General features: G+C 43.5%; 2 protein-coding genes across 5 annotated transcripts in view; both read right to left on the bottom strand.

Moving 5' to 3' along the window:
* Nucleotides 1-16,626, bottom strand: part of LOC311230792 (poly(rC)-binding protein 2-like) — a gene marked incomplete at its 3' end in the record, with an annotated part of 36,622 nt that extends 19,996 nt beyond the window's left edge. Inside the window, exons 1-8 of one of the 3 annotated variants that reach the window (XM_084317162.1) lie at nt 16,482-16,626; nt 14,890-15,025; nt 14,419-14,442; nt 14,276-14,308; nt 13,329-13,445; nt 1,896-2,027; nt 1,593-1,721; nt 1,300-1,374 (exon numbers count right to left, since the gene is read on the bottom strand). In XM_084317162.1, coding sequence (XP_084173288.1) covers nt 1,300-1,374; nt 1,593-1,721; nt 1,896-2,027; nt 13,329-13,445; nt 14,276-14,308; nt 14,419-14,442; nt 14,890-15,025; nt 16,482-16,516 — 681 coding nt within the window. In that variant the 5' untranslated portion in view covers nt 16,517-16,626. The remainder of the gene's footprint in view (nt 1-1,299; nt 1,375-1,592; nt 1,722-1,895; nt 2,028-13,328; nt 13,446-14,275; nt 14,309-14,418; nt 14,443-14,889; nt 15,026-16,481) is intronic. The other 2 variants (XM_084317164.1, XM_084317163.1) reach the window with 2 other exon arrangements.
* Nucleotides 16,627-17,368: 742 nt separating this feature from the next.
* Nucleotides 17,369-20,129, bottom strand: prr13 (proline rich 13). 2 transcript variants are annotated; one of them, XM_084317176.1, is made up of 5 exons: nt 20,023-20,124; nt 19,835-19,928; nt 19,202-19,249; nt 18,608-19,026; nt 17,369-17,853 (listed from the first exon to the last, which is right to left on the bottom strand). In XM_084317176.1, the coding sequence occupies exons 1-5, from the start codon at nt 20,080-20,082 to the stop codon at nt 17,809-17,811; spliced, it is 666 nt and encodes a 221-aa protein (XP_084173302.1). In that variant the 5' UTR covers nt 20,083-20,124; the 3' UTR covers nt 17,369-17,808. The 2 variants fall into 2 exon arrangements, with proteins under 2 accessions (XP_084173302.1, XP_084173303.1); XM_084317177.1 differs by having other exon boundaries at nt 19,835-20,129.
* Between the last annotated feature and the right edge of the window lie 1,641 nt (nt 20,130-21,770).

The following is a 21,770-nucleotide window of genomic DNA, read 5'->3' as shown; positions in this document are numbered from 1 at the left end:
CACTTCCTTGTGTGACGTCACTTCAAATACGGCTACCAAGACGCTCAAAAAGCAAAAGCGAATCGAGCCGATTAGGTACCATGCAGGCATAAATACTTCATAATGTTTAATGCAATTAATTTATTTATTTTAAATAACTTTTCCTTTTTGATAAGAAAGTCTAGTGCTGGTTGAGCATATGCATACTTTATGTTGATGGCCTTTGTCTATAATGTGACCACAAACATAGAAAGGTTTAATTATTTTATTTGTTTGCACCAAGTTAATACTTTGACAAATGTTTCCTATATTTTTCAGTCAGTTTGGTCTTTGTGTGCCAAACATTATTTAAGATAAAAAAAATATTCAAATAAATGAGAAGCATGTTTAAATCAGCAATGCCTCCCCTCTTTGCTGTACCAAAATCTCTCCTAGCTCAAACCGGTCACTGTCAAAATAATGTGCCCGATGTCAAACTGCCTCATTCTTTCAGTTTTTGCAAGACTACGTCCTTGAAAATAACTGAAAAGTTGGATTCTTTTTAGGCTATAGATCTTATGCTATATGGTATTTTTGGAGTGTAAAAATATTTTTTAAATAAAAGTTAACGTATACCGAACCGAAAACCGTGACCCCAAAACCGTGATACGAACCGAACCGTGGATTTTGTTAACCGTTCCACCCCTAATCCGTAGCGAACCGTTTCAATGTGTACCGTACGGCTGTGTAGTGTACCGAACGAATACAACTGTATGTAACCACTAACGACCGCCCACCGGGGCTGTTTTTTCACAATCTAATATAATTTTTTTTATTACAAGTCGATTATTAATTTCAATATAGAATATTCGTTGACAGCCCTACAAGTACAATTAGTTACTGCACACTACATCACCCGAGTGGAACATGGAAAGCCAAACTTTCCCCCACTGTACAGAAAACCCGTACCGAACCTGGACTTCAAAACCGAGGTACGTACCGTACCGTGGTTTTTGTGTACCGCTACATAAGGTATCAAGTATTTAAAATCTTTATGTATGGTGATAACGAGTATATTGTTAACTTAGCTCCCCCCCCCCCCCCCCCCCCCCCCGCTGATGAAAGTCATACCGTCATATACCGTATACCGGGGTGTGATGTCAGAAAGGTATGAAAAAAATTAAATGATACCACCCAAGCCTAGTGCTCATATGCTACACAAGAAACAACAGGCTGTATACAGGCTCTCTCCTGTATTAAAATACAGTCATGGTCTTATTTCATCTCTCGAATTTCTTCTTTGAATGATTCAAGGTCCCCGGGACACACTGCAATAAGTACCTGTCCTCCTGCAAAGATGACAGGTGATCCTGAAGGCTTGGGTCTGTAAGGGATGGTGACCCCCTTAGGGGGAGACTGCACAGGAGAGGGAAAAGGAGATGGGGAACACACATCAATCAACTATTGAAACAGCAAAATGGTACATTTCCATGTCCAACTGTATCCAATACAGTCGCATTATCCAAAAATTGGATAAAAATGTCTGTCCCGGATCAAATTCCCTAACATAGATGGTTTAACATATAAGGCACCTATAGCCAAGTGATCAACCCATTCTGTAGCTTTCACCTCACCTCAAGCATCACCACACAGATCTGCTTCACACACTCGATGATGGACTGAGGAGTGCCGGCGATGGTGATGGCTCGCTCTGTGGAGTTAGGGAGCATGTCCCCTGCCACTTGTACCTGAGCACCGGTCGACTGGGACACGACAAGGAGAGAACAGGGAGATTTTAAGCAAACGTATTCCACCAACGACACAGTCTAACCAACTCCTGTGGTTTGCCATTCAGTGGTCACTTAATTTTGACAGCTATTTGATAAATGTTCATGTTTTTTTTTTTTAATAAAGAGACAACACATGGTGTTCATTACCTCTCTGACTTCCTTTATCTTACAGCCACCTTTCCCGATGAGGGATCCACACTGGCTGGCAGGCACCACGATGCGTAGGGTGACTGGGGGCTTGCTGGTAGCTGTGCTGTTCGTCATTGAGCTGCTTATGTCCTGGGGAAATGTGTAGAGTAGTGTTGTCACAATACTGGAATTTCGAACTTCGATACCTTGAAAAGTATCGATATTCGATTCCATTTTCGATACCACGAAAATGCAAAATAAATAATATATATATATATATATATATATTTTTTTTTTTACTAATTTTGCTTTTGTTGCTTCTCCTCAGCTTCTCTGGTACTATAAGAGAAGATAAATATTTTGATTTGATTTGATGTTTTTTATTTTCGTGTCTTATATACAGGTGTATACCCAGCCCATATGGGCTTACAAGACACATAACAAATAATAATAATATACTTTACCAATTACTTAACAAATGACCCCTTGTTTCTCTTTAGATCAGACATTTAAAAATAACTAAATTATCTAATCTAAATCCAATCAAACCCCCCCTCTTAAAAACAAAAACCTGTGTTTAACCTAGCCATCTATAAAACATCATGCTAAAACTGTGAAGCAAATGTCCTACTCCCCTAAAGAAATAAATACATAGCAAACATGACTCAGTTATGCAATAGTGATGCTGCTTTTTATTTGATTAAAATCTTTTAGTTAAGACTAAAAGACTACAATATGACTACAACAATTTAATGACGGCTTCCGGTTTCGGGTTTGTGGAGCTATGCTCGGAGCATTAACGTTACATTTTCAACAAGATTGCTGCTAATTAAACACTTCATGGAAACGGGGTAACGTTAACGTTATGTCGAGTTCATAATACGTAGTGTAGTATGAACTCGACATAACGTTACTCCGTTTCCATGAAGTAATTATAAAAGGTGGCCAGCTAGCTAGCATAAGCTAACGGAAGAACGATTAGCTAACGTTAGCTAATAGCTGTAACGTTACTAACAATGAATCAGCGGTTGATATGAGCCATCAGTAGACAACGTCTCATGTATTAATCTAGTTAATGGTTTAATGTTTAATGCTTTGTTGACAAGAATACACTGAAGACGGGTCTCTGAGGGGGAGGAGGAGGGGCAAGCGTGCTCTGCAGCAGCGTGCGTCTGTCAACAACTTGCGGTAGAAGACTGCGAGCAAGCCAGCTGGTATCGATACTGCAGAAAGTATCGATATTGCGGGAAATGAGTATCAAAACCGTTTTAAATATTCAGAATCGATATGTATCGATTTTTCGATATTTTTGACAACACTAGTGTAGAGATAGATAAACAACATACTGCAGGATGCCCTGGTGATCCCACAAAAAAGGTGGAAACAAGCTTGTGTCAAGCTAGAACTGTGAACATTTCTTTCACAGGATGTTCTTAAGCAGGTTGTGAAGCCTAGTGTTCTAAACTCTGGCTATGTGTACACATAGGTGTTAGGAGTCTCGGCAGCCTTGAAGTCAAAGTAGAGTCGCAGAGGCCAGTGGAAGCATGGATAGCAGAGAGCTTCAAATATCACAATTTTGATGCAATGGCACTGCAATAACAACATGGTGAGGGAAGGATCAGAGTAAGTCGATGGCATGAACCTCAGAAAACAGCAAGTACCTACCCCTTGACTAAACATAAATGGTAGAATATACAATGTTGTCAAACAGCTACCTCTAGTCTAGGCAAAGGAAAACCACATAGTATTGCACTTTTGGTATTGAAAAAAATATGTTTTGGTCTGATGTATAGGTTGGAGTTGAGTGGGAATAGGGGATGGGTTGCTATTGCTGGCCACACCCCAGGCTCTGCCAAGAGAGGTCTGGAGAAATATATATATATATATTTACAGCTATCCTGTAATCCTATACTAGCCAACTATATTATAACTAGGGATGTCCGATATTATCGGCCTACCAGGCGAGTCAGGCGGACCCCCGCTCCGTGGAGCAGCTAGTGAACATTGTGGAGGCCCACCAAGTAACGCGGGAGTTACTAAAGGGGGGCGAGGGGAAAAGCCAGAGAGACTGAGAACGAGGAGGGGTCCTGACAAGCCCAGCCCAAGGGGCCGGGTAGGGAACGCAGGTGATCCCGAACTACCCCGAAGAAGGCCGCTGTTTGACCAGGACCAAAGACGCTGCTATGACTGTGGCGAGCCAGGGCATCTCTCGTGGGCCTGTCCAGGCCGGGATGTGTCCATGCCATCGGCGGCAGCTTCAGACCCCCGCGGTAAAACATGTAATTATGGCGCAGCCTGTTGGGCCCATAAGGAAACGTCAGCGACACTTTTACCAGTGCGCGTCAACGACAAAGACGCCGTAGCGCTCCTGGACTCGGGTAGTGTCATAACGCTGGTTCAGCCCCATTTGGCACACTGCGACGCCGATGCTCCGCAAGTGTCCCGTGTCCTGTGTTCACGGAGACACAAAATTGTATCCCACAGCGCACATCACCCTGACAACCACCAAGGGGGTCTGCTCGATGACGGCCGGCGTGATACCCAACCTGCCTGTAGCGCTGCCGATTGGACGAGACTGCACCCTATATCGTCAGCTGTGCTCAGTCATCTCCCCACGCACCCCACCCTCCACAGGTAAACCGAGGAAGAGGAAAGGGTTACGTCAGCCAAAGGTGTGTGCCCTGAATGTAACAGGAGTGAGACTGATACTGCATCGGATGTGGGTGAAGACGCGCCGGAGCCCCAAGCGGACCCCGAGACAGATAGCGGCGAAAAGGACCCCTTTGCCGAGTTCCCCCAGGCGGACGAGGTGGGAAGGGACCTGGCGGGTCAGTTCGGAACGGCCCAGCTGGAGGACCCAAACCTAACGCAGGCCCGTGCGCATGTCAAAACCGTGCATGGAAATCCAGTGGAGGGGGTGAGTAACCGGTCATATCCTCACTTTGCAATAAAAAGACAACTGCTGTACCAAGTCGTAAAAAAAAATGAGGTTAAAGAACTATTGCTGGTGCCGAGATTCTTCATCCCCACTGTACTCTAGCTAGCGCATTCGCATATCCTTGGAGCACACCTGGGTGTGGACAAAACCATGGAGCGCATAAAGGAGCGTTTCCATTGGCCGGGCATGAAGAGAGCGGTAGAGGACTACTGCAGGAGCTGCCCAGAGTGTCAACGCACAGCACCAAAAGGTACACTATAAAAATCCTCTGATCCCATTACCCATCATTGAGACACCATTCTCAAGAATTGCCCTTGACGTGGTGGGCCCACTAGTCAAATCATCCAGAGGCCACCAGTATATACTGGTAATCATAGACTATGCAACGCGTTACCCCGAAGCCATCCCGTTACGTACGGTGACAGCCAAAATTGTAGCACGAGAGCTATTTCATTTGTTTAGTAGAGTGGAAATTGCCGATTCCATTCTCACCGATCAGGGCTCGTGCTTTATGTCGCGGGTCATAAAGGAAATGTGTAAACTAATGTAAGTGGAACAGTTGTGAACCTCCATATACCATCCACAGACGGATGGGTTGTGCGAACATTTTAACAAAACGCTAAAAAGCATGCCGAGAAAGGTGATGGAAAAGGATGGGAAGAATTGGGATCAGTTGTTGCCCTTTCTGATGTTCTCTGTGCGTGAGGTCCCACAGGCTTCCACTGGCTTCTCACCGTTTGAGCTGCTCTACGCCCGTAAGCCGCAGGGTCTCCTGGACGCGTGTTGCTTTTTAACAGCGGAGGAGTGCAAGAATGTGACAATTTGACCATGTGACCGCGGCAGCGCGGCAATAGGCTGTCTATTGCCATTCTCTAAGACAAACGCTAACCTTAACCAGCTCCTTAACAGCGCCTAAACTTAACCGTTCTAACCTTAACCAACTCCGAAACAATGCCTAACCTTAACCTTAACCATGCCTAACCTTAACCATAGAAAGAATATTGCCATTCTCTAAGACAAACTCTAACCTTAACCAGCTCCTTAACAGCGCCTAAACAACCGTTCTAACCTTAACCAACTCCGAAACAATGCCTAACCTTAACCTTAACCATAACCATGCCTAACCTTAACCATAGAAAGAATATTGCCATTCTCTAAGACAAACTCTAACCTTAACCAGCTCCTTAACAGCGCCTAAACTTAACCGTTCTAACCTTAACCAACTCCGAAACCATGCCTAACCTTAACCTTAACCATGCCTAACCTTAACCGGCGAAAGAATACACGTTAAAAAAAAATTTGATGGGATTCGAACTCGTCAACAACGGACCGCAGGACCGCTGCGCTGCCAGGTGAGCCGAGCTTCGAATGAAAATCATGGCGGATTAGGGCGGTTACATAATGCCGCAAGCTCTGCCGCTCCGCTTTGCGGTTGCCGCGGGGCGTGTCGCAGCCAATCGGGGAAAACGCGGAAGCAACGGCAGCACTGCTCCGCTGTTAATAAGCAATAGGCCTCCTGGACATCGCAAAAGAGATTTGGGAGGAACAGCCGTCGACCCACCGGTCTCCCATAGAGCATGTGCAGGCATAGCTGTCACCACTACCGTTTTCCCCGGGATTATCCTGTTTTTTCAACCCTCTTCACGCCATATTCACGGTTCACGTATTTTGTACTTATTAATTTTTACAAAATGGCTGCAATTCCCCTCCGTGACGACAGGTGGCAGCAGTGTAGATTAGAACGTTATCACAGGAAGTCAGACCGGGAGACGGTTGCGACCCGAAGAAGAAGAAGAACAGAACAGCGAGCGGATTTGCTCAGAGCTCAGGGGAGAGACTGATGCGGCACCGAGGGTGTCAAATCAACTTAGCCAGTGTCTCTTGATTGCCCACTCTGTGACTTTTGTCTCTGGAACAAAGGGTTTGCAAATCTTCTGTGGATAAAACAATACAAAGTTACTGTGTATGTGATGCAGGAATGTGTAAATGTCTTGGTGAACAGCCGTTTGCTCTGCGCCTCCCCTGTAAGGCCATGGTTAGACTAGTGTATTTGTGGCGTTTTTTTATACGTTTTTGAATACGTTTCATGTCCCTATTACACAGAAATGCGTTTTTTGGTGTTTTTTTGTGGATACGGCTGAAACGCTAAATTGTGTTTGCGTTTGAGAACCGCTAAAAAACGCGCCGACAACAGCGTGTAGTCTGCACGGAGCCGGTGTTGCGAAAACGCCCATGCGCAGTAGATACCATCTGCGTGCCCTTCCGGTGACAGCAGAGCTGTCCCAAACCAAATAGCTGCAGCTACTATGTGTTGTCAAGTTATTGTTATAAGGACCCCAGTCCAAGCTACAACAGTCTGCATTCCCTTAACAATTGTTTGTATTGAGCCGTATTGTACCCATATGCAATATGTTAAATAAAGTTTACATCCATTCATTCTGCTAGCATTACCGATTGGCACTGCCACTGGATAACATGAGCTAGTGTTAGCTATCAAACCCCGTTAGCTCAAAGCTCCTCTTTCAACTTAACAAGCATTAAACAAAATGGCCCAGTCATCTATTCACCTTTGTTTAATACACACAGCGTTGTCTCTAATGTTATCCAACTACTCATAGCTCCCGATATCATCAGTTTGGTGCTGGCTAAGTAGCGTGAGCTAACGTTAGCTTCTAGCCACAATGCTATACTGTTATAATGGCAAATTCCATTGACGTTAGCATGCAGCTAACAATGCTACCGATCTTTTTTTAGACTAAACTATCCGCTCTTGGTGGTCACTTGTGTTGATGTTAGTTTTGTTTCATCAACAAATGACAGGCAGAACACAGCGAATGTATCCGTTTTGTTTATTGCACTTTTATTAGGCTTTGCTGAAAAAGAATTGCTGCATTGGGTAAATAGCAAGATGGTGGCGCTCATAGGCGCCCGCCTTGTTGACATTTTCTTTGCTGGAGCTTCCAGGAAGTGTATTGGCACATTCAAGTTCTGATTGGTTGAAATTGCCTTCATGTTTGCCACCTACTGCCACCTACTGCTTTGGCAGTGTACTACATCAGTGTGCTCAGGTGACAAAAACGAAAAAAAAAACGAAAGTGTGACTCGAGGCGCAGGACGTCGCGGCGAAACGCATATGACAACAATACGAAGATGAAACGAAAGGTGTAACCGCAGCCTAAGGTTCACGCGTCCCCCTCCTTCACTCTGACGCCCAATTTCCTGAATGCGATTTATAAATAATAATTGATCAGTTTTAAAAGTTGTCGTGAATTGTCATGGTATGACAAATACAGTTACTGGTAACTCGCAGGCATTGCAGAGATATTGAGGAAAAACACAAAATCGCATTGACTTTTTTTCTATCTCACATTTCTCTGTAGACACACACTGTTCCAAAATGATATTCCCACTGCTAAATTAATGACCATAGGTATTTTTTTATAGCTTTAACGAGTTGTAGTATTAAAATGTAGCCTACAGTGATGAAGGTATAAAGACTAGGGATGTCCGATATTATCGGCCGACCGATATTATCGGCCGATATCAGCAGTAAAATGTGATATCGGAAAATATCGATATCGGTTTAAAAATAAATAAAAACAATAACAATATTTGTTATATATTTATACAACGGCATGCAAATTTCTCGATTCTGATTGGCTGAAACAGTCATTTTACACGTCTTTATTGGCAACAATCCACGCTGCTGGCCCAGGACCCGCCCACAACCGACCCACATCACATCACTCCGCCGGATCACAAGAAGGTGGCCAATAATATTTACAAATGGATATGTTAATGGCGACTAAACGACTAAATATGAAGCGATTCTGTCAAGGGGAATGTGTTAGCCCTTTAAACAATGTTGGATGATGTAATTGATGGGTCTTGAGGCAATCTAGAACAAAAGAAAAATCGCGGTTTGATTGATAGATTAATTGATTGATTTAAATTTCTACTTCCTTCTTGCTACTGACTGCAGCGTTCTCTCTCACTGTCCGACGCTGGCGTACCCACAAACACACACACACACATACACACACACACACATACACACACACACGCACACACACACTGTGACACACACACACACACACACACACACTCCTGTCTGCAACAGCGGGGGAGTCAGACTGAGAGAGAAGCAGCGCTGTTTTAAGTGAGCATGGTCTATTGAATTGATTGATTGGTTGATTGCTAATTTTATTACTGTACCCCTGGTTTCCAACTGGTTAAGTTTAGGCTAAAAGAAATAAATAAAAAAATAGGGCGAAGAAAACGTTTTTTTCCTATGCATTCCCTTAACAATTGTGTGTATTGAGCCGTACTGTATTGTACCCATTCTGCATCTGGTAATAAAATTTTCAATCAATCATTCCAATAATACACAGTTGGATGTGTTAGTTGGTTGGATGCACTTCAAGCTGCTTCCACATGAGGCAACTTCTCTCAATCATTCCAATAATACACAGTTGGATGTGTTAGTTTGGTTGGATGCACTTCAAGCTGCTTCCACATGGAGTTGTGGGAACTACTTTTTCTGGCGGATGGTTTTTTCAATAAATCTTCGATTAATGTGTGTTTATTGTATAGAAATAAGGTTGGATGAATCTGGCAGTTGTATAAAAGCTTTACACCACGTGCAGTCGTGATTTGTGACCAATAAACCATGCCTAGGGGGGTCTAACGACCCTCGGCTGCGCCTCGGGCCTAACAACCACCCCTAGGCATGGTTTATTGGTCACAAACCACTCCTGCGTGTGATGTAATGCTTAAATATATATCCAGTGACATTATTAGTTACCTGAAATTATTCAGTTTTTTGGGGGGGGAAACCCTGCATACTATCGGTATTGGTTGATATCGGTTGATATCGGTATCGGAAATTAAGAGTTGGACAATATCGGAATAGGTAAAAAAGCCAATATCGAGCATCCCTAATAAAGACACTATGGTAATACATTGATTGATTGCTTTTATAGTTTCACAAACGCATCAAGACAAATCACAAACACAAAGAAATAAAAAGAACAATAGTATGTTGCCAGACACTGTCACATCAATGAACAAACATACACCATGTCATATGCTATACACTAAGGACGCAAGGGGCTGATTCTGACATATATACACACATTACATATATACACATACACATATATATATATATATAATATATACACCAGCGCCGCCAAAAAATAAAAAAAATTAACTAATCAATCTCACAATTTTCTGTAGTCAATCTAGATTAAAAACAGCATTTTTCTACATAAAACCGAAGCTTGTAACAGATATTTACTTGAGTAAAATCATGGAATTAATGTAAAATCAACACAAAGAAAGTATATTTAGATTCAAAGACTATTTTAATAGCTTTCTTTGAATACAGTTTCTCTCCTGTGAAATACAAATGTTCAACAAAACCCTAATTTACATAGCATTTACACTCTAAGTAGGAAAAGTTTACCCTACAACGAATGGCTGGGTACATACAGGTTTTGACCAGCAGATGGCAGCGACAAGGCAGCTCCATTGGGAGGGGGCGGGGCCGGGTGGGAGGGGGCGGGGCCAGAAGGGGCGGGGCTAAAACATGCACGTTTTCTCAAATCCAAACGTTGACAGCTATGTGTGCAGGTGATGAGACAGGATGAAGGCGCTCTGGCCGGTGGTAAGAGAACATATGCAACAGGCCCAAGACGCACAGAAGCGCATTTATGATCGGGGCGCACAGCCACAGGAGTTTAATGTGGGGGACCGGGTCCTCGTACTGGTTCCGACAGCGGAGTGTAAATTCCTAGCGAAATGGCAGGGACCATACGACATAATTGAAAAAGTGGGTCCCGTCAACTACAAGGTCCACCAGCCCGACCGTAGGAAGCATCGACAGCTATAGCATGTTAACCTGTTAAAGAAATGGCATGCCCGGGTGTGTTGCTCTCGCCCCCCCCCCCCCCCCCCCCCCGCCTTTTTGGCACAGCAGGTGACGGAGGCGGCCTGTCTGTCCCCGACCCAACGGCAGGAGCTTCGGGAGCTGGTCCAACAGAACCAGGACGTGTTTTCGGCCACGCCAGGCCGCACCAGATTGGCCCAGCACCATATTATCACCAGCCCGGGAGACAAGGTAAAGCTGAAGCCCCATCGTATCCCAGAGGCTAAAAGAGAGGCCGTAAGAAGAGAAGTGCGGGTCATGCTGGAGATGAGTGATTGAAGAGTCTCATAGCGGGTGGTCTAGTCCTATTGTTTTAGTGCCGAAACCAGACTCCACAACCAGGTTCTGTAATGATTTCAGGAAGCTTAATGACATTTCGAAGTTTGACGCATATCCCATGCCTAGAGTGGATGAGCTCATTGATAGACTGGGCCAGGCCAGGTTCATCACAACACTAGATTTAACGAAAGGCTATTGGCAAGTCCCTCTGGCCCCCGCCTCGAGGGAGAAGACAGCTTTATCCACCCCAGACGGGCTGTTTCACTACAAAGTTCTCCCGTTTGGCCTGCATGGGGCGCCATCTACCTTCAAGAGGCTGATGGACAGAGTGCTACGACCCCATCTGGACTATGCAGCCGCATATCTCAACGACATAATCATACATTCATCAGATTGGGACTCCCACCTCCAAAAGGTGAGAGCGGTGTTAGGTGCACTCCGGGAGGCGGGTCTCACCGCCAACCCAAAAGAAATGCAGGCTGGGACTAGAAGAGGCAGAGTACCTGAGATTCACAAAAGGCCGGGGCAATATAAAACCGCAGAAGAGGAAAATTGATGCAATAAGGGAGTGGCCTCGCCCTTTAACAAAGAAGCAGGTCAGGACATTTAATGGGCTAGCGAGCTATTATAGGAGATTTATCCCTAACTTTGCTGCTCGCGCTGCTCCCCTCACAGATTTGACCCAGGCGCGGCGGCCGTTCACGGTGAAGTGGACACCGGAGGCGGAGGCAGCGTTCGAGGACCTCAAAACGGCACTCCGTTCGGGACCGGTGCTGGTCTCCCCGAACTTCGACAAGGAGATGACGGTAAAAACCGATGCATCAGAGGTGGGACTGGGGGCGGTCCTCTCCCAGCAGCTGGAGGGTGAGGAACATCCAATTTTATATGTGAGCAGGAAGCTACTACCACACAAGCGCAACTATTCTGCGGTGGAGCACGAAGGTCTGGCAATTAAATGGGCACTGGAGACACTCCGTTATTATCTGCTGGGGAGACGCTTCACACTAGTGACGGAACACGCTCCCCTCGTCTGGATGGCCAAAGCAAAGGGGACCAATGCCAGGGTGACTCGATGGTTTCTGGAATTGCAGTCATTTAACTTTTCTGTCATCCACAGGTCCGGGGTGGCTCATGGCAACGCAGACGCCCTCTCCAGGAAGGATGCATGTTGGGCGTCGGACGCTCTTCCCCGACGGTCGGAGCTGGAGGGGGGTACTGTGACAACCCCAAGCCACCACTGGGCTTGGTGATTGAAGGACGCTACGTAGCGACCCAATGGCTGAGCGCTGCCCATATTTGGGCGTCCGCTTCCGGACGCACCTGTCGCTAGAAGGTCATCAAGAGCGATTATCGAATCACGGCGTGTGCGCCTGTTGAGGAGGGGGAACTTAATGGAGCCGAAGAGCACCCTCTCAGTCTCTCGTAGCAGCGCAAGGAGACAGGCCACGGAGCGGAGACGCCGCCCGGCCGACAGATTAATTGCTATAAAGCCAGTGAGACGTGTGAAACGTTTATTGTTCATTAGAAAATAAAGAAGAGTATGATTTTGGGAACTGCAACCTGTCTGTGTGTTGTTTATTCTGCCACCCCTACACCTGGAATTGCCACAAATGTGATATCGGAAAATAATCGGTATCAGTTAATTTTTTTTTAAATATTACATTTATTTTCACCTTTATTTACCCAGGCAAGCAAGTAAGAACAAATTCTGATTTTATTTATTGTCAAAAGTATGCATAATGTTGGGGGGGGGGGGGGGGGGGGAACCCTGCATATATCGGTATCGGTTGATATCGGAAAGTAAGAGTTGGACAATATCGGTATAGGTAAAAAAGCCAATATCGAGCTTCCCTAATTATAACTATATAGTAACTTATTATACCGTTCCAATTTATTCAGACCTATCTTGGCAGAACCGGAGGTGTGGACAGACCAAAAAAAATAAAAAATGCAAACAAAAGTGCAATACCTAGAGGACACCGTTGGACAGTATTACAGATTCCGTTAAGGAAATAAACATTCTGCCAGACTATGAACAGTTTGGAGAAACAGTTCATACTGGCATCATACTTTATACTGGCAAGTTACAACGCAAAATGTTTGGATAGTTGAACCAGCCAAGTACCATGGTCAGAAAAAGAAATGTTTCGATGTTCTTGTTTTTGCCCAAAAGACAAAAAAGACGAGTGCCCTGCCCAGAACCAACCGTCTCGGAGTTGTGTCAGATCAAAGTAACCCCAAAAGACTACTGCCTACCTCAAACACATGTACTATGATATGAAGGGGTGTTTTAATTAAGGGCTACCTCCTCCAGCTTTTCGATGATCATGGAGAATGCTTTGAAGATGGCAGTGGTTGGGCCAGCCAGGGTGATGATCCTCTCTGGACAGTTGCCCTCAGAGATGTTGATGCGAGCTCCACTCTGGAGACAGAAAAATTACAGAAATCTCAAAGTTAGGTGCTTTCTCCACAGTTGCACTGCTTCCCTCGAAGCAACAGATGTGATTGGAGGATCAAGAAAAGAGGGTAGGGTTTGGGATAGGTCAATTATTAGTGGTGCATTCAGATAGAGAAAACTCAGATTGCTTCTACTCGTGTGTTGTGGCAGGTTAATAATAATTACAAGTAGGGCTGCAACGATAAGTCGATGATGTCGATTATAAAAACTCGTCAACGCCGAATTTTTGCGTTGATGCGGCGTACATTTTTTTTATTTTTTTTTGCACTACCTATCTTTGTGAAAGTGGCTTCTCAGCTCTGGTCCAGCTGAAGACAAAGCAGGGGAACAGATTGGACATCAAGCATGACCTCAGAGTTGCTTTGTCTACCATCACCCCAGACTTTGAGACTCTTGTCAGGAGCAAACAACATCCCAGTTATCCCATTAGTTCCCTGGGATGTTAAGCTAAGAAGTCTGCTAAGAAGGACATATAATTTTTTATTATTATTATTATTTTATTTCAGTGTTTTTAGCCCTAGTTGCACTTTTGTTGCAACCCCAGTTATCCCATTAGTTCCCCCAAACTTACTGTCGTCTGTTATGTTAAGCTAAGAAGTCTGCTAAGAGCCCGGAAAAGGAGCCGCAGGAAGCAGAGATGGAGGGTGTGACAGAAATAAGTTAGATTAGTCGACTAATCGAAAAAATAAGACAGATTAGTCGACTACCAAAATAATCGTTAGTTGCAGCCCCAATTACAAGGTAACAATTACTATAGACCATTACTAGTGGAAGATCTAGACAAGAAATCTCACCTCTTCTCTCATCTTTTTCACAGATTCACCTTTCTAGAAACGGAGTAAGGAATGAAGTCAGGTTCGTTTTATAATCATCAAGTTGCAGCGAATGTTACACGCAACACACATTTTTCTTTCATAGAAAATATGCAGAAACGTACCTTTCCGATGATGCTTCCAACTTCCTGAAACAAGAAAACAGACACCGTTTTTTAAAGAGACATCCAATCCTATCAATCTGCATTGTTGGCAATAGTCTACGCCAGGGTCCCATAAGAGAATGATTCTGTCCCATGAAATGGATAAATTAATTATTTCGAAACGGTTACTTTTCACAAGAAGAATTAAGGCTATGAGTTTCTCTACCTGGAAGACAAAAATAATCATTTATCGCTACAACCCCATCGCCAACATATCTAAATACACCCCCCCCCCCCCCCCCACCAGGCACACGCAAATATACCACACATCCTTGCTTAGAGACAGGATTCTATTACCACTTCTACACCCACGTTCACCATACCAAAACTCCTTGCCCTTGATATGCCTCTCTCAACGACACCATTATTATGAACATAACTCAAGAGACCATTACGTAGGCAAGGCCGCTGGCCACTGACGGCTGACCTCACCTTGCCATGCATGAGCAGCCTTATGGTAAGGGTGACATTGAGCCCTCCTTCAATCACACCGGAGTCCATATCTGCCAGGGTTGCGGGGAACGTACTCGTCAGTGCAGAACTAGGGTCTTTGGTCACTGGGATGGGTCTGGGGGCGGACGAGGTGGAAGACGGAACAGAGGACAAGAAGCACATCAATATATGGAAGATGGATAGACAAACCACAATGTGACCGACGGAAAGATCAAACCAGGCGTTTGCTAATTATTAGGAACAGAACACACCACATCTTTGTTGCCTAGCTCTGTAGGACCAATTTTGAGCCATTTGTCCAACATCTCCATTTCAAACTTTCCTTCGAGCCTGTATGTAATTTTTTTCATCTAATGCAAACCATGGAACCACCTGTCCAAAAAGAAATTACACTCTACAGACACTCTGAGGAAAGGTTTGAAATGGAGACTGACAAATTGCTCAAAAGTGGCATTTTCATTTGCGCTTTGGACTATGAATCTCCACCTTGCAGCGGATTCTAAAACAGTCTATATTTCTGTTAGTAACAAAGGTATATTCAAGCCAGCCTCTAACGTTTGGTGCAAAAACAATTCCATAATATTGTGCCCCAGCAAAGTTCAGCCAGTATTGATGAACACACACACCACTCTCCCCTAAAGCTTGAAATCAGAGAGCGAACCCTCCAATCTGTGATTTTACTCAGGATGTAAAATCTGGGGCTATTCCACGATGATTAGGACTTCATGAGGCAATACAATGTTTGTGTGGGCTTATAGCCAAATTCTAATTTTAATTCTGGTTCAGACCTTCTAGCAAATAGCAATGCTAGAATATAAACCTCTTTTGGGTGCAAGAGGTTCAAAATACAACAGGCCTATATGTTAATCCAGGGTTGTGAAAGGGATCAATCGCGATAGCCTTTATACAGCTGGAATGTATTGCATTTGCAAGCAGTCAAATGGGCCTTCATGGGTCCATAATAGAGGTGAAACTACTTCATGTAAAGTAAAATATATATACATACACACACGTAATTACAGTATCTAAAGCCATTTAACTACTTTCATTCAACTCCACTAACATTCAATTAATTCGGTGTATTGAACCTTAGATTGCTCATGTTAGCATTTCTAGCTTTTACCCACTAACGTTACAACGGTAAGCAAGTTTGTCAACAAACCATTGGACAATAAGTCGTTGTATTGATTATTTGGTGGGTAGTTAATCTTACACCGTTTCTACGTTTGTCATACCTAAAAACAGTGTTCAATTGTATCTAATAGTTAACGATAGCTAGTTCCATTTAGCTCAATTAACTCACTGTTAGTAAGGGATAGGTTAGCTAGCAGCTAGCCGGTTAGCATCGGGCTTGTTCGGTGTTGGGGGAGCAGCAAATGAATGGAGCATGTGTAACGCTAGTTAGCATGGTAGCTACCTATGAATGACTGCACCGTTGGCGTTATTTAGGTAAGTGGTTCCATTTTTCACACGGTATGGTAGTAGTACATAGTAAGAAAACGGCCTGAAGCCACGTTGCGATTAAAAGCAAGTAACTTCCATGTGTCAAAAAATTAATACAAAAAACACACATTCGCAGCGCGGCGCTTCCAGACTGCGTGCTCATCCTGCGGCCTGTCCGCCTCACGTGAAGCCTGCTAGCATGTTAGCAGAGCGGCTAACGAGCAGCTAGTGCGCGCGGTTTCTTCTTCCAGCCACTTCTGATCAACACGCACCATCATACAATAACTCATCTTACCTGATGCCGGCGTTGAGATGTGATCGGGGGGAGGGTGGGGTTGTAAGGGTAGAAGGGGAGAGGTTCGGGAGGGTAGAAACCCGGGGGAGAGTTTAGACAGGATTCGGGGAAGAGGGAAGAGTGATGTGAGATCGAGCTCCACTCCTTTACACAAAGACAACAAGACTAGAACCTCTGAACTTTCCCCTTTCACCCTCCTCCCTACACCCAACCCTCCCCTAAATGTCTCCCCTGGCGGGCTGGTGAGACACGCGAGAAGGGGGCGCGATTGCGTTTCTCAGTTGTTACCATGATGTACTTAAACAGGTTTGATAAATAATCGAATTGAAAACTTGATAATTTGGTGACACTACTGGACGTTCATTTGTAATGTTATATGAAAACACTGACTGGTTCTTACTTCTTAGGCGGAAAATATTATAATATAATAACATACACTATTAGCATATTAAATGTGTAATATAATGTTAATATAATAAATAATGTATTTATATATCATGAATAATATAGTATAACACTAATATAATAAATAATTGTATTATTTAAAATATCATGAATACAAATAAATGTCTTGTTTTCCTGTAAGACCTTTCCTTGATTCTTCAGCTAATGTAACATATTTAACAGCCATTGCAAACATTTTATAATTACAACTACAGTATATAAAGCCTATTTGATTGAAAACCAGTCATCGTGGAACAAATTAGCACAAACCACACAAACGGTTATGATTTTAATCCTTTACCCCACATTTATTTATGTATTGTGCAGGCTTACTCAACGCATGTTATGTTGATTTAACTGCAATAACAAATTATGCGGATAAAATACTTTTCTTCAGCATCCACACGAAAAAGTTCCACACAAGTTTGTTTTTGCAAAAAATACATTACAGAAAACTGGAGGAAATAAATACGTAGAGGAACAACCAACTATTACTTAGAACTGATCCCAATGAGAGAATGCATAAGAATGACTGTTCTGATAAAAATATACATAGTAAATAATGCATTTGGTTCAGAAATCACTGAATGTTGTTCAACCACTGTTGCTTATGCTCGTTTATTGTTGAGTCAAGGGTTGTTTATTGTTGAGCAAGGGTTGCCCCAGTCCTCTATCTATAAAGGACTTCCCAGTATGTGCAAGCAGGGTGGCCTCAGTCAGTCACTGCTACTGCCGCTACTGCTGCTACTGCCGCTTGAAGACTGTGTGAAAGAAAGAAAGAAAGAAAGAAAGAAAGATCATAGTTATATTCTAGCTAAATCATTCTCAGTCCCTGCTCCCGGCTGCCCTTGGGGGGGAAGGACGAAGGGATGGGTCAAGTGCAGAGACTCAATCGCATCGGCGACCCTACAAAAATTGCATGCTTGTGTTCCTGTGTGTGTGCCGCCCATCGCATGTGTGTCACTGCATGCTGAATAAAGACTTCTTAAAAGTCCAGTTATTATATTATTATAATCCTAAAAACAGTCCAATTATAATTTAATGGAGAAAGGTCAATTCACTAGGAATGTTCTTGTTGTAGATTTAATTTAGTGAATGGACCATGGAATATGCAGAATGTATGAGGGAAGGTTGTTGAACTGGACATTGGTGAGAGATTGGGTATACCCCCCCAAAATAAGATTAGATTGAGTGGTGTGAGTCAGAAGTCACTTGTCTCAGGTGATAGGAAGTAAAGTCATTGTCACCTGGCAACACTCAAAGTCCACACACAACACAGAATATAAATAGATAGAACGCACTCTAGCAGTCAAATTAACATTGCAGAATGACTGAGTTTGTCTGGGGGAAGCAACAGATGTGATTTGAGGATAAAAAAAAAGAGGGTGGGTTTGAGATATGTCAATTGTCAATATTCTATGGCACCTATAGGAGTACCAAAGGATCATGTTACACCAGAGAGAGTCCCTTCTCTCCTTTCTAATTCTATGTTATGTTCACTGAGACTCGACTCACCTTGCCGTGTTTATGGTGTCCGTGCTTGTCTGCCTTATCCCCCTTTTTCTTCTTCATCTTTTTCTCTTTCTTTTTCTTTTTGTGGTCTCCCTTGTGATCGTCTCCCTTGTGGTGGTCTCCCTTGTGGTGGTCCTTACCGTGCCCCGCTTTTGGAGAGTGGGGGTATGGGCCTGGGTGGACACCTCCTGGGGCAACTCCTGGATAACCACCAGGGGCTAGAGGGTAGGGGTATTGTCCTGGAGCTCCGTAGGGCATGGTCCCTGGAGGCATGGTTGGGTTCACGCCACCAGGGTATCCTGGATATTGGCCAGGCGGGTATGCTGCATTCGGAGTCTGGGGGAAGCCTCCAGCAGGGGCTGCAGCAGGGTATGCTGGGCAGTGGCCAGGTGGGTAGACAGGGTTTGATGGAGGGTGAGGACCTGCATGGGGTTGAAAATAAACAGACAGGCAAACAAACAAACAAACAAACAAACAAACAAACAAACAAACACACACTATTATTGGGAAGAATATTTACAATAAACAGTAGGCTTAAATAGAAGCTACTGGTATATATAATCTAGTTAAATACCAATGATATGGATTGTGTCCTACCTTGATTGGGCCACATGATAACAGATGTGACAGGTCTCGGATGACACCCTGAGGAAATAAAAATAGTAATGGGATATCGTGCTTACAGCGATGGTATTTCCACAACATTAATTTGTAAGACAAATTTAGATAACCATAACGGGTATGAGCAAAGTATTTTGGAGGTGATGGCATAATTTGGTCCCCCTCTGAGCCTGGGCCATCCAACAGTACAATATACAGTGACATCAGTGTTGACAGCGTTTTCAGAATTGCGTTGCAGAATTTGTATGCGCCAGTTCCATTTACTCTAGGGTCTATAGTGTTTTTATCTGAGCTATGAACTTGCCATTAGTAAATATGCAAGACTGTTGTTTGTTCAATCTTAGTGGGCGATTTGTATTGTGACGATACAACGATGCACTTGTACTTGTGTTAGCAATACAACAGACGAGACTAGAATGCGTATTTACTATTTTCTATTCGCAATTTCCTATCAGCCACCATCCCAGAACTTGGTCCATGCTTGTTTACAATTCCTCACACTTACTATTTATTTCACAATAGGAAATAATAACTTGTTTAATGACTAGCTGCGCTTTATTCTATTCAAGATCCCTGATGATGTTTATTCACTCAAAATCATAAACCTACCTTTGAAGTTTGTCTTCCGTCGTCTGAGGGAGTTTATCAGTGCAGTGTGTCTCTTCCGGCTTGGATTATTTAGGAGGAGGCAAGCCCAACCCGCCTGCCAGTGTAAACGTGCATTCGTTTGACTGTAGTTCAATCATGTATTACTTATCGCAAGTTAATCATTGGTGAACTAGTTCTTTTTTACTTACATGATCGACAAATGGGGGACCCTGATGTAAACAAGACGAAAGTCTTTCTCTGGTCTGCATCCCCTTATTAACAATTGTGTGTATATTGAGCTGTACTGTATTGTACCCATTCTGCTGCAATCTGTTAATAAAAATTTCAATCAATCAATCAAACACTTTAACGACGAAGGAGGAACTGGTTTGGTGGGTTTATGCTGTGACGAGATGCTTCCAGCTGCAGCTCCGGAGAACAGCGCTTACAAGCCCCCGCACATACAAGGCCGCACATAGCAACCCCTCGCTTCCATTGGCTGATTTTGGTCACGTGATTTTGGCACGTTGCACTGCGGGATTGATTGATTGATTGATTGAAAACTTTATGGTGACGTGATTTTGTGTCACGTTGCACGTTGCACTGCGGGATTGATTGATTGATTGATTGAAAACTTTATTAACAGATTAACAGATTGATTGATTGATTGAAAACTTTATTAACAGATTGTAGAATGGGTACACGTGACCTGACCGATTGATTGATTGATTGATTGATTGATTGAAAACTTTATTAACAGATTGCAGAATGGGTACAGTGACCGATTGATTGATTGATTGATTGATTTATTGATTGATTGATTTATTGATTGATTGATTGATTGAAAACTTTATTAACAGATTGCAGAATGGGTACAGTGACCGATTGATTGATTGATTTATTGATTGATTGATTTATTGATTGATTGATTGATTGAAAACTTTATTAACAGATTGCAGAATGCAGTACAGCTCAATACACACAATTGTTAAGGGGATGCAGACCATGCAGTACTGTTACATTTGTGACATACAGTAAATATATACAAGGGGGAGGGAACTGTACATTTATGATGAATTGAAAATGGGGGACCCTGATGTAAACAAGACGGAAGTCTTTCTCTGGTCTGCATCCCCTTAACAATTGTGTGTATTGAGCTGTACTGCAGATATATTTCAATTGCCTTACTTATTTACATAAGTATTATAGGCCTACAGCAGTATTGTACAGACAGTCTGTGTGAAGTCTGTGTGGTTATCCAGCTGCACAAAGGCAGAGCAAGAGGCTCTACAGAGGGTGGTGAAGGCGGCAGGCAGGATTGTCGGGACTCCTCTATCAAACATCACCTCCGTCTTCACCTCCCGCTGCCTCCACCGCTCCAAGTGTATCATCAAGGACCAGTCTCACCCAGCACATCACCTCTTTCAGCTCCTTCCCTCAGGGAGGAGATACCGGTCCATACATGCCAAGAGTTAAAGATTTAAGAACAGCTTTTTCCCCCAAGCAGTCAGACTGTTAAACGCTCATTGACTGTCCCCTCACGTGCACCATGCACTTACCTGGACTTGATAATCACTGTTACCACTCATCATGCACTTTATTTAAAATATTCTGTTATGTACAGTGTTATATGTGTTTCATGTATGTATATATTGTACTACGGTCTGTGGGAGCTCCCCTGAAATTTCACTCACGGTCATATAAGAGTTTTAATGTAGACGGTTTTATTAATGAAATGTTGGGTATAAACTGGGAGGAGGTATGTTGTGAGGATGACCCAGAGGTTGCACTGGACTTATTTATGTCAGAAACAAATCAGCCCCATGGATAGATAGTAGCTTTTAATGAATTTTAATGAATGAGAGAGACATACTGTAGCCAAAAAAGCATCAGTGTGTTCCAGTTCTGCAGATGACAGACAAAAGTACCGTTCCTTACGTAATCAAGTCACAAAGTT

The sequence above is a fragment of the Notolepis coatsorum genome (genome assembly GCF_963971535.1).
Source record: "Notolepis coatsorum genome assembly, chromosome: 6".
Classification (NCBI taxonomy): Eukaryota; Metazoa; Chordata; class Actinopteri; order Aulopiformes; family Paralepididae; genus Notolepis; species Notolepis coatsorum.
This window is presented reverse-complemented; position numbering and strand designations above follow the sequence as displayed.

Excerpts from the sequence above, each read along its gene's own strand:
- prr13 (XM_084317176.1), bottom strand. The coding sequence starts at position 20,082 with ATGCAGACCAGAGAAAGACTTTCGTCTTGTTTACATCAGGGTCCCCCA. Across the intron at positions 19,250-19,834 it reads ACGGAAGACAAACTTCAAAG|GGTGTCATCCGAGACCTGTC; the intron begins GTAGGTTTATGA and ends TTATTTCCTCAG. Across the intron at positions 17,854-18,607 it reads GACACCATAAACACGGCAAG|TCTTCAAGCGGCAGTAGCAG; the intron begins GTGAGTCGAGTC and ends TCTTTCACACAG.